At 30.4% G+C, this 13,815-nt stretch overlaps 1 protein-coding gene across 1 annotated transcript in view; it reads right to left on the reverse strand.

Moving 5' to 3' along the window:
- Positions 1 to 1,432: 1,432 nt before the first annotated feature.
- Positions 1,433 to 13,815, reverse strand: part of Polr1A (RNA polymerase I subunit RpI1) — a 150,626-nt gene continuing 138,243 nt past the window's right edge. Inside the window, exons 28-32 of the mRNA XM_085827699.1 lie at positions 12,854 to 12,934; positions 12,328 to 12,495; positions 6,599 to 6,709; positions 4,368 to 4,560; positions 1,433 to 1,612 (exon numbers count right to left, since the gene is read on the reverse strand). Of these exons, the coding sequence (XP_085683825.1) occupies positions 1,509 to 1,612; positions 4,368 to 4,560; positions 6,599 to 6,709; positions 12,328 to 12,495; positions 12,854 to 12,934 (657 nt within the window). The 3' untranslated portion in view covers positions 1,433 to 1,508. The remainder of the gene's footprint in view (positions 1,613 to 4,367; positions 4,561 to 6,598; positions 6,710 to 12,327; positions 12,496 to 12,853; positions 12,935 to 13,815) is intronic.

Below are 13,815 nucleotides of genomic sequence, written 5' to 3' on the forward strand. Positions count from 1 at the left end.
GGTAAAAGGAATTGAACACAATGCCAATTTATATTCAGGTTAACTTTTTTCTTATTTCAATGCTACAAATTACTATTCTTTAAGAATGAATACTTAATTCTACGATGAGGTATATTTTTTATAAATACTGTTAAGAAAAATAATTGAGTGATACTTATATTGCCCATGAAGAAAAACACAAAAAGACTTACTGAGCTAGTCAGCCTACTTAACCATTGTAAATTCAGAACAGTCACTTGAATCAGGGGTTCTTCATTAACTTGATCTATGGATCAAACCAATGTAATATATGAGGGATGTATAAATATTTGTTATTACACAACTGATTGCCAACCCATGACTTATGCAGCATTCTACCATTTGCTTATCAGCTGTTGCAGTTTAACTGATATCCATGGAACTCTGTGTGTTAATCAAGAAATGAAAAAATTTCTACATAAAGAAATCTCTTGAAACTATCTTCAAAATAACATTCTGGTTGCTATGATAGTCTGAGCTTGCACTCTCAATGTTATTATTATTTTTAAAACCATTTAGTTTCCATAATTTATTCACGAGACATATCCTCTTTCTCTGTAAGCAAATCTTTTAATCTGAAGAATGAAACCAATTTCATTTTACATAGTACTGCCTGTTCTCGGAAGTCCTCAATTTTGGGTGCACAGGTTGATCCATATTTTACTGCTTTAAACTAAATGTTGCAGATCAGATATTACAAAGAAGTTGGGTATTACGAACTAGTCAAAAAGATGTCTAAGAAAGATTTCAGTGACAACAAAATGCAGTTTCACAAAGTTACATTAATATTTCATTAATTATAATAACTTATAATATTATCATTTTCCAAAATATTCTTATTTTAAAATTAAAATTCTCCCTGACTATATACAAAGCTGTTTAGATAATAAAATTAATTTTATATACATAATATTTAGTAAATTACACGAGCATGCCCTTTGATTTTGACCAAGTAATAAAAATAATTGCATCAAATACAGATAATGTCATAATTTATATACGCTATGTAGCATTTAAAATATTTTTTCTTTTTACATATAAATCTTTTCCAAGATCACTTCAAAATCAGCCCTGAAGGTATATCGAAACATTACTGATGATGTTGCCATTTCTGAAACTTCATGCAGTACGAAGCACCTAAACATATGAACATGTTTGAAATAGATATATAAATTTGTTTTTTGAGGACTAAAGGTCCTTTGAAATATTTTAATGTTAATACATTCTACTGAATTTCACTTCATAAATTTATTGTTATTATGTGATACATAACTTCTTATTAACTTATAACTTATGCTAGCACTGAGGTTTTCTCAATTTTTAATTACACATTTCTTGTACTCGTATATCTCTTATGATAACTAAATGTTAGTGATATTTGTCAAATGACTTCAAGAATTTTTTGAGTAGAAAATCAGTTTAAATGTAAAAAATTTATTTACAGACATAAATTACAGTTTGTATTTACACATCACTGGATATCTTGATGATTAACGTCCAAATTTAGGACAAAGGTCGAAAGCACATGTGCCAGCTCTAACCTGTTTTCCAGCAATAATGTTGGCAGATGGTGATTTAAGTTGATCATCGATACCTATAAACAAAAGTATGAAAAATCAAACTTCAACATTTGTCAAAAATGCAACAAAAAATGCAACACAGAAATAAGAAATTTAATTTCTTAATTTTATAGTAGTTGTTAAAAGAATGAGCACTTAGTAAATATAATTAACTCTCTTTTAATAGGCTCACTAATAATTCACAGTCACTTATTTGAAAGAAACAAGAGGAGGGGACAGAATTTTAATACTTTTATCTATTTGGGATTTTGCTACTTAATCTGGACACCACAAAAATGGGCAGAAAAACAGAACAAAAACATCTGAGTTTTATCTCTGTACAGATTGGGGATTTGGAAGCATCAAAATTTCAAAATATTCAAGTAATTTTAGTACAGATGATAATTCATGATAAAATGCATTTGAATATGACTAAAGATAGCCTAAAAATGTCTTGATCAGTTATGATTAATAGCAGATAAACTAACTTCAGAAATATCTCGGCTGATTTTATTCACTTGCAGAAATCAAATATACCCACACGATTACAAGCTTTCCCAGCAAGAAATTTAGAGAGAATATTGAAAAATAAACACTTGTTGAGTATATAAATTTAGTATTAAAAAAATAATTTCTCAAAAACTGGTATTGTTTCAAGATGAAAAGTTTGATTAATTTAAAATTATAATTCTTCAAACACCAAATGTATACTGAAAGATGTCATAACATACTATATGAAATGATTTTCATTGCCAAATGCATACATAATTTTTTCTTATTATGTAATTCTTTTAAATAAATAATTAATAGCTTTAAATGCATTAAATCAAATTCTTTATCCTTTTAAAAATAAAATATTAAATTTTGGCAGATGCCTCAGCATTAATGTCCAGAGCAACACGAGTTGGGTGAAAATATTTAAAGAATTTGTTAAAAAGCTCATACTTCATAAATAGCTATAAAGAAACATGAAGTAATTCTTAAACTTCCTGACTCCTTAAAATTCAATTAAAAATACTTAAAATCCTTGCTCCTTAAAATTCAATAAATAATTTACCCCCACTTTTAAATTCTAATCCATGTTTCAAACAATACAGCTGTACATTCAGCAAAATTAAAGCATTTCCTTTAAAAAACACATATTATAAATATAAAAAATATCATAATGTCACATTGCCGAAAAAAAGTAGGGGGGAGGGGGGAAAATTGTAACTGAACAGTGGAACATGAAATATTATATGCATTAATAAAACAAACAACATTCAAATTAATCAGAGTATTAAATTCTAGTAAACAAAAGCCTCACATAACTAGAAAACTTGTCACACAATAAAGATAAAAGTCATAAAAATGAGAGACTTGAAATTAAGAATACTTTATAAATTATAAAAACTGAAGTAATTACTTAAAAAAAAAAAAAAAAAACTGCCAGAACCGAAACAGATTTTGTTTGAGGGATGAAGGCTTTTTCAGTTGCATTTTAACAAAAAAAAAAAAAAAAAAAAAAAATTAAACATATAGATTAAAAATTGTGCATTCAAAGAATAACTACACTAAATTTCTATATTTGAACAATTTAACAAATTATACTGAAAAGGACAGGTTTGTTTTGGTTTATTTAATCACAGCAAAACACACAAGAAGGCCTGGGAGCTTAAAAGAAGACGGATGACTTCTTAAAGGAAACTGATTCTATCCATGTTAGACATGGAGAAAACAATTAAAACAGCCATGCAACCAGCCTGTTCACCTGGAATTCATATCGAATTTCCAGTATTTACAATTTTACCACTCGTCAGCAGGAGGGCTTTGAAAGAGTGCAGGAATTAAGATGATCATATTTTAGTAATTAACATGTTATTAATAAGGTCTAAATTTAAACCTTGGCAAGTTATACACATCCCTAACATAATTCATGTTTAGATATAAACTACTCCAGACACTATTCAACCTGGTCTCTAGACATAATGCAGTTCAGATGACAACATGAATCCCTATATCATTCATTGCTCATGATTATAACATAAAATTAACCTCCTTTTGCTAACTAATACCTTTTCACCTAAAATTTTTACATATCAAGTTGTTGTTTGTTGCAGAACTTCAAGCTATTGCTTATATTAAGTCATTGTAAAAATTTATGACAACAGCTGAAATGGAAAAAAATAAAAAGTCTTTGCCCTTTTTTATTGAAGATTTTACACTGTTTTTAAGTCATCTAATTTGTTATTAAACAACAGAATGATTGAATTTGAAAAACCAATTAAAAATCTCATGCTTTGTTAAATGGCAGTGCTGTCAGAATTAGCTATGTACAAGGACTTCTGAATTCTTATACCTCAGTTTTCAAGGCATGATTGTACCAATGGATTTTATTGGCAGAAATGTTATGTTAAGTGAAATGCACCTCTTTCCAAGAGAGGCATAAATTCTTGAAAGTGCATTAATAATGTTACAGTCTTATTTTATATAAATTATATAACTTCCTTTTCACAGTTAAACTACTATTAGTTTATATAATTCAGTTTCTGGTTATATCAGATAAAGGGACTGGTTAATAATATGACAGAATTAAGAAGAAAAATATATTTAGTGATAATCAAAATTGTTTCATCCTTAAGCTTGAGAAACAAAATTTACATAGTGGCGCACATCAAAATGTAAATTTTGTCGGTATACCAAACAACAGGTATAACAGCTTATAACATATTAAATCTGCATGCTTCTTGCAACACTTTATATATACTAAAAACAAAAATAAACAAAATAAAAAACACAAATTTATCTCACCTAAAAGCATGGCATCAACCAGGAAATTTCTTGTTGTCTCAAATGTCATCTGTTGTAAAGGTGAAGCATTTGCTTCCATGCCTATTCTATTACATGGGCGATAAGCTCCACTAGATGTCATATAGTCTGATATCAGAGATAAGTGGCGAGGGTCAACCTTTATACCATATGCAGCAAACACATTCTCAATTTCCTTAAAATGAAATGTTATGTTAAACAATGCCTTTTATATAAATAAAAACAAGTAAAAAAGCAGCAATGTTCTATTTTAATAAACTCATGATTAGGGTAACCATTCATCCTGACTTTCCAAGACAGTTCTGGATTCTGGCTTTGCATCCCAGAATTAAAGAATTGTCAAAATAAAATTTAGTTTTTATAGTATTTCATGTATGGATTGTGTTATTTTTAAAGGCGTTCATTGCCGGTACTGGAGCACATTTTTATGTGTAGGTAAAGCCATATTGGCAGTGGTGTATGTTGTGCGCCAATATGTAAATACGCGTTTAGTCCGAGGATGGCATGGAACTACCAATCACCAAACCGACCGCTGCCAATGCACATCAACCAAGTGACACTAATAAATCACTGAGCTCAAATAGCACATCTCTGATTATATAATCCTACATCTGTTAAAAATGTGATAAGTTAAAAATGTGATAAAACCCTTTGCAATCTATTGGGTTGGGGAAAAAAATTCGATTTGCACAAATATATAGCACTTTTTTCATTTTGTTATTTTTCTGTTAATCTTATAATTTTTTTTCTTTTGAGATTTTGCAGCTGACACTTTTAGCTTGCTGTAGAAACTAATTCCACGTAACTTTGTTTACAACCATCAGTTTTAACATGGGGTGCAAAAATAAACTTTTTCAACACATTTTACTTTTTTATTCTCCTAAAGCCAAGAAAGTGGCTGAGGTTCACCAAGAGATATGTGAAGTTTATGGCGTTGATTGCTTAACAGAAAGCGTGAGATAGAATTGGTTTAAAAAATTTCATTCTGGAGATGTTTCATTGGAAGATGACCAATGTTCTGGCCATCCTTCTGAAGTTGATGATGACAAAATTAAAGTCATAATTGAATCTAATCGTTGCATAACTTCGTGAGAGATTGCAAAAAGGTTAAATGTATCACATACAACAATCAAAAAATTACAAAAGATGTCTTGAGCTTATTAAGAAGCTTGATATTTGGATCTTGCATGAAATGAAAGAAATTCACTTAACCAGGGGTGTTTGTGGAACCCCAAAAAATCCCCTGAAACTTTTACGGGCTTACTACCGACATTTTGGAGTTTCGAGAAGGGGGGGAGAGGAGAAATGAAAAATTACAATTATGAAGTATTGAATGACCTAACTGCGTTAAATCTGGACTCCTAATATATATTTTTTTATTTATTGAAACAAATCATTATCACTCATAACACTGGATGGTAAAAATAGAACTTGGTTAATCAATTAATTTGACATGTATTCAAAAATGCTTTTAAATGAAAATTTTTTATTATTGATTTAAGCATAATCACAATGACTTCCACTTATAATACCATATATAGATTGATATCTTATTAAAAATAAGATATTGATCTATATAAGGTATTTTTTTGAAAATATTACACAGGATTTAGATTTGCAACGAAAAGTTCCAGCTGTTAAATACAATTAAACTAGTCTTGCATTTCCCTGTAAAAATACAAATGATACATTTACTAGTCTTACTTACATTATTTAATGAAACAAAACAGCCAATTTTTATAAACTTAAAATTTAAAAAATAGCTACTGTAGAGGGAAAAAACATTTATGATGTTAACACTTCCTCAAATATTTAATACAGTAATTACTTGAGAAACACCATTTACTTACTAGCTCTGCTTCAATAACTTTAAATTATGAGATTATCTAAAAAATATACTTTGCTCATTTGAATTATATAATAATACAGATCCATTATTATTGTTAATAACAATAATAAAAGTTATCTTGTAATAGAAACAAATTCTTTAATTTTAATAAAGTGCATGTTTTGAAACCCTGACTGCAATTAAGCCACATTACCATGTTTATCAATTTAATGCACTTTATTAATTCTTTTACAATTATTTACTAACTTGTCTATATTATCCTTATGTTAATAATTTTTATACCAAAAGCTCAAAAACATATTTGAATAAAAATTTTTAATATCATTATTTTAAATAATTTTTTATTTAAATAAAAATATCTTACCTTCTGTATGGCTCTTGCTGCTGCTTCAATACCATATGTCTCAGCTATAGCCTGGATGTTGTTGCTATAAATTTTATTGATGTCTATAATATCAACATACTTGAAAATTTCCTGTTTTGAAAACATATTTATTAATTTTTTGCAATAAAAATTTTTTACAGCCACATTCACCATAAAAATAAGGAGATTATTATTTAAATATATACAGGGTTGCCACTCAAACAGGAGAATGAAATTCCCTGACTTTTCCAGGTGTGTTTTAAGAAAACTCCAGTCTATCCGTGTAATGCACATTAGCTGTTCTAAGAGGTAAATTATGTTAATACTTAAAAACAAAAAAATTCACCAATTACATATTATTTTATATATATGTAGTAGGGGAGTTGAAGATGCTTTGCTAAGGTCAATAAACAATTCCAACGTTTTCCACACCACACACGACATTTAATGAAAATAACAGACAAGGTACAGATTAAATTAAATACAAGTGCTGTTGCGTCTTCTCGCACTTGTTAGATAAAAACACCGTTCTTTATCACTTTTAGAATTTAAATAGCAGCTTAGCGCCTATTCGCACTAGCTATTGTATATGCAGTCAAGTTACCACCTCCTCGTGGAAACATACAGTTCTATATTTACCACCTTCACGTGGAGACCTACGTCTTACCACCTTCTCGTGGAGACATTTTACCACCTTCACATGGGCTAAACGACTAACTGTTTATGTCAAACTCCTCTTTCACCTGATTCTCGCTGATGGTGCATAGGTAAGGCCCTCTGGTGGCTGTGTTGCACTTACGGATACCATATATATGTCATAATAAAAGCAAAAGGAAATGACGGAACACTGTAGATGCGTGATTAGACCCATATTGAAGAAGAATTTTGATTGCATAGTATTTAAAGAACTTGGCAGTCGAGGCAGTTTTAATTCCATTTTTATTTCCAGCTGATATTTGTGGCCACAATCACTTGGCACTCTAGTCGTGCCTTTCCACAGAAGATTTACATTTTTGATATTGTTGAGATAGAAAGCAAGCCAGTGAAATTAAATCTTAGCAGAGCACAGAGCAAAAGCTGAAGTGCGTAGTTATACAAGATGGAAGCACGCGAAGAGAAAAGTTTTGGTTTACAATTCGGTGATTGGTTGTCAAGAGGCATCTGGTATTAACAGTTACGTAAGATCGCATGATTAATCTGAATGACGCAATGCAGATAAGTTATTACGATTTTAGAATAGAGAGGAAGAATTAATGTTTATAGTTATATTATAATTCTGATTCATACATTTTTATCTTACATATTCCCCCCTTCAAAAAGAAAAAGGCGTAGCGACAGAGAAGCCTTTTTAAAGAGAATGTTAAAGCACTAGCAAATAAAAAAGAAAAACATAAATCATAAAATTTTGATTCTATAAAAGTATAACTTATAAATATCAATTTTTTTAATAAATTTTTAATTTTTAGAGTCCTATTGAATTTTTCAGCATTTCAGTCCAAAAGTCTTTTTGTTTGAGAATTCACATAATCATAATTCTTCAGGGAAGGTTCTTGTTCTTATAATTAAATGTAATCCACATAAATACTTATAATACTTATTTCTATACTGATAAATTATAATTTAACATCATAAATAATAGGATTAAGATTTTCGGAATTTATGGTTTCACCGTTATCATCTTTCATTTACAATTCCTGATTTTACCAGACTGGAAGCCTCGCAATACTTCTAAACAAACATATCCATCAATAGGGCTGTCCTCTTGAGCTAACCAGTGTGTTCTCTGCACTGGTGGACCAGGGTGCCTAGGCAGTTACTTGAAAAGGCCTCCGTTCCTTGCATTAAGGTAACTGGCCTTTGAGAACTGCACTAATACATTCCATAATAAAAAATATAATAATAATAATAATAATATAAAAAATTTACATGCATTCATAAAATGAGAGCCACCAACATTATCTTGCATGAAGAGGGTAAAAGGAACAACTGTACAGAGGTAATTACAGGCCTCTGTTGAAGGAACCAGTACACCCTCATCATACAATACTTAACACCCATAAATTTAACATGCATTTACCATAATTTCATATTACGTATCTGTAATAATTTCACTTATTTTTTACACCTACTTCATTTTTAGAATAATTATAAAATTTGTATTCAAAAGTCTCAACAAAATTTCAAAAACATAAAAACTTATCTTAATATCTTTCCCTATGAGTAATTTAAATAGCTTAAAATTCGTTACTTAATTTGCTCACACATAATTATGAAAAATTAGAAACATTAATGAACAAGAATTTCAGATTTTCTCAAAACAAATTGCAGAAATTTTAACCAAAATTGAAATGAAAACTATAGAATTCGCAACATACTAAATGATTTAGTTCCTGAGTTAGAGTCACACGAATGTAACAATTTTTGAGCTGTTGAAAAAGCGGAAGTGCAAATAATTTTCTGTTGCACATACTTGCAAACACTAACTCAGATCGACCTTGAACCCGCTGCAATGCTTAATTCCTAAACGGTAATTCACTGATGATTTTATTTTCACTAGGCATTCGAACTTCTCAATTTATCGAGATATTACTTTCAATCTGTAAACACTATGCCTGATTACTTTTTTCTTTTTGAAGCACTTGCAAAACACCACAGCAGAAGAATGATCTGTTATTTTCTAAACACTGAAAAAACAAACTTGATGATTCACTTCTTTCACATTATCTTGGATTTACAAAAAATGATGATTTGAAGAGCTGAACTAAATTTTCCATTGAGGTTTCAGGCTGCAGGAAACTATGCTACTGGCTTAATTGTCATAATAAAAGCAAAAGGAAATGACGGAACAAGTAGATGCGTGATTAGACCCATATTGAAGAAGAATTTTGATTGCGTAGTATTTAAAGAACTTGGCAGTCGAAGCAGTTTTAATTCCATTTTTATTTCCAGCTGATATTTGTGGCCACAATCACTTGGCACTCTAGTCTTGCCTTTCCACAGAAGATTTACATTTTTGATATTGTTGAGATAGAAAGCAAGCCAGTGAAATTAAATCTTAGCAGAGCACAGAGCAAAAGCTGAAGTGCGTAGTTATACAAGATGGAAGCATGCGAAGAGAAAAGTTTTGGTTTACAATTCGGTGATTGGTTGTCAAGAGGCATCTGGTATTAACGGTTACGTAAGATCGCATGATTAATCTGAATGACGCAATGCAGATAAGTTATTACGATTTTAGAATAGAGAGGAAGAATTAATGTTTATAGTTATATTATAATTCTGATTGATACATTTTTATCTTACATATATATATATATATAAAATCCCCATATTATAACTATAACAGAAATTATTTTTTCCACAGAAGATGGCCAAACTGGATTAAAAAATAAAATGTCTTTTTTTGGGGGGGCTGACATTTTGCAACTAAAAGAAGAAAGAAATCTATTTAATGATATTTTCAAATAAATTCAGGTATTTTATATTTATTCAGCAGCATAAGCAAAAAAATATGTGCATTAAATTTCGTCATAGTATGTCATCATACTGTTAGAATTAGTTTCAGGATTGCCAGAGAAAATTTCCTGAAATTTGAAAGTATTATTTACTAATATTAAATCAACTTGGAAGAAGCAACATTATGATACGGGTAACATAAAAAAAAACTTAAAAATTTAATTAGAATAATCAACGGTATTTTGGCGAATAAATATAGTTAGTTATTAAATGGTTAGCCTGGATGACTAATTACAATTTTTTATTTTTCTGCAAAATGACAAATAAAGCATTTATTAAAAAGAAAACAAAAAAAAAAAAAAAAAAAAAAAGGTTTAAAAGATTTTGCGGTAAAATCCTAGTAGTATATGCTTTGATGCCCTTGGAACGATCTTAAAAATTGTCACCAACACCAAAATGTTTACTGCTCATCATAATGTTGCCAAATCCCGTGTGTATCACAGATGGAGGTTATAATAGAATATATAAACCTCCATAGTATCGTATGCTAGAATTAAACTGATTTTGTTCTATATGAAAATATGTATTTTTACTTAAACATGCACTGCACATGCACATGCGAGTCTCGATTCTCAATGTTACTGAAAACCAAACTTGCTTTGCCTTTCTAAAAGACAATCTAATTGGAGCTGCGAAAATTGGCTCTATGCCAGCTGCCCAAATGATGCTCACGCGATACATAACAAGAAAGTGATCGCTTCCAACATTGGCGCAAAACTCGTTTTTGGAGGGATACCCATATGAAATTCCCCGACATTACCAGATTTTAACTAAAATATTTAAATTCCCTGACTTTTCCCTGAATATTTTGTCAATTTTTGAATTCCCTGACTTTTTCCAGTTTTCCCGGTAGCGTGGCAACCCTGTACATAGGAACAAATTTCATTAATATTTATAAAAAGTATCAGGTCTTAACGAAAGTTTCTTGCCACTGCGAATATCGTCCACACAAACAGCTCACGTTGGCGTGTTTAATCATATTTTGCCAAACGATTTTTGGCATTTGAAAGAAAAAGATTTGCTTTAGACTTTTTGCTGTGTTGTGAAATTTGTAAAAAAAAAATATTGTTAATTTTAAGTGCAAGGTATCTGAAATGGAACTATTACGCTACCAGATTAAAATTATCATTTACATTCAGTTCTGTTGCAGAAAGTTAGCTACAGAATGTCATCAAATCATGTGTTTAGGTACTAATGTTATATCATATGACACTGTGAAGCTTTTCTACCAAAAGTTCAAAAATAAGGACTATGACATTCAAGAAGCAGAACACTCTGGCCGGCCTACTGATGTTGATGAGGTTCGTATGCGAGAACTTGTGGAAGAAGATCAATATGCAACAACTCGAGAGCTTGCTAAGGAGTTAGACGTTAGTGCCGTAGTGCCGTGTCCATTAGTTGTGCTATGCATTGCATAAACTTGATGTGCAAGTTCAATCGTTGGGTGCCGCATGAACTGACTCAGGCAGATAAGGGCAGATATTGCTCGGGCCTGCATTAATCTATTCAAATATCAACACAAGGACAAAATTCTGAACTAGATCATCATTAGTGATGAAAAGTGGATTTACTTCAACAACACAGGCTGAAAAGAGAGTTGGTCTGTGCCTGGTGAGGCCGTTGGCAGCATCGCAAAGCCCAATTTGACTAACAAAAAGATCATGCTTTGTATCTGGTGGGACTTCTCTGGTAGTATCCACAAAGTATCTGGACAAAGGTAAAACCCTTGACAGTGAGGTGTACCGTGAGATGGTAGCCCATATTGACAATGCTATTAAACAAAAATGTCAAATTGAGTTCCTGCATGAAAAGGTAATGTTCCATCAAGATAATGAAAGACCACATGTGTCTACATTCACCGGCTGGGCTCCGTATGGACTCGAATGGTATCTTCTGCCACACCCACCATATAGCACTGACAACACTCCTTTGGACTTCTACCTTTTTCACACCTGCAGTTACATCTTGCTCATGCTATCTTCCATTTTGCACAGGACATTTGAAATAAGGTTGATCTGTTTTTGGACTTGTGGCCACCAAATTTCCGGGCTGAATGCTTTGAAAAACTACCAAAACCTTGGCAGAAAACCTTAGATTTGGATGGTGGTTACCATCTGCACTAAAGGTACTGCTTTCATGTTTCCCCCCTAACTATATTAAGATTCTTTTTTGGCGGTAAACTTTCGTTACAACCAGATATATTCACAGAAACATACCAAGAAGTTAACACCATTAGTCTTCAGCATTAATTTAGACCCATCTTTGGCATTAGGATTTTTGACTAATATTGCATCTTTGATTTCGGGAACTAAATGCACATAAGCTTTATTTACTTCTTCTTCAAGAAGACTTTGCATGTCTATTTTACAACCATCTAAGCTAACCTGAAAAAATTTAAATATTATTAAAATTTCATAAAAAATAATGCAGCCTTAAGCATAAGATAATATATCATTATCTGATAGACACAAACTTTCATATGATTAAATTCATTTGAATTCTAAAATTTCTTTTCTAGCAAGAATATACAGCTTTAAAAATCTGGATGCTATACTAATATTTTCACTTTAATTAAACTTGATACTAAATTCTTTTATACCTGTAGAAAAAAATACACAACTTAAGTCTTACAAGACTAAAATATAGTTTAAAAATGAAAAAAAAAAGGGGGGGGACTGAACAGCTTAAATTAAATTGCTAATATGGTGAAATTTCATGCTTAGATCTAAGAAAACAGTATACCTGAAAGGTCACCTCACACCATCTTTCATAGCGGGAATCAAAATTATAATCTGCGATCCAATGATGAATGCATTTTACATACTGAAAAATAATTATAATAAATGTCAAAATTTAATAAACTAAGCATTAATGTTATTGAAAATTACTATCAAATTTAAAAACATGTAAAATTCAACAATAGATTAATATTTGTTTAGCATAAAAGATATATATTTTGAGGACGACAAAAGATCCTTTTTCTTCAAGAAGCAAAATATATTATTATAGTATAAAATAATTTTGAATTATTCTATACAAAATATTTCTGATAATTTATATCGCTATTTTAAAATGAACAACATCACGTTTATCCATTACTGGCACTAAATCACATTATTTGGCAACAATATATGTGTGTTAATATTATTGCAAGCTCTATAATGGGGTAACAAATTTCTTACTAAATTTTCCGAAAGAAATTTTTTCCTAAAATTCTAAAATATGCTGTTTACTTGAGCTTTGCTCTTAGTTAATACCACATAGCCAGGCTTTTACTGTATGGCTATTCAGTTTTTTCCCCTTGAGCAGAATCACTGTGATGAACTTACACACTATCAGGTAAACGTTGGCAAAGAAATGCTAATGGAAAATAAGGAAGAGGAAAGTGAGGAAAACAAAGCATTTTTTTTAACTCAAAGGTACTTTACATAACTTCAGAAGAAATGAGTTTTTTTTTTATTTTTTTATTTTATTTATTTATTTATTTTTTAACTGAAGCCAGTTTTTAAGATAAAGTGAGTGAATAACTTTTTTCTTTGATATTGGCACATGAATTCATTGTTTTTGATTGTGATTTCTAGATACAAATAGCGCTCCAATAAACTTCAATTATTACCACTGAAAAGTGAAATTGGAATTTAAAAACTGCAGTCTGTTAAATGCAATCTAGTATTATAAAGGAATATGATATTTCTTTTGTGAAC

This window comes from Stegodyphus dumicola, chromosome 12 (assembly GCF_044657685.1).
Source record: "Stegodyphus dumicola isolate Sdum_Otavi_A_Nest chromosome 12, ASM4465768v1".
Taxonomy (NCBI): Eukaryota; Metazoa; Arthropoda; class Arachnida; order Araneae; family Eresidae; genus Stegodyphus; species Stegodyphus dumicola.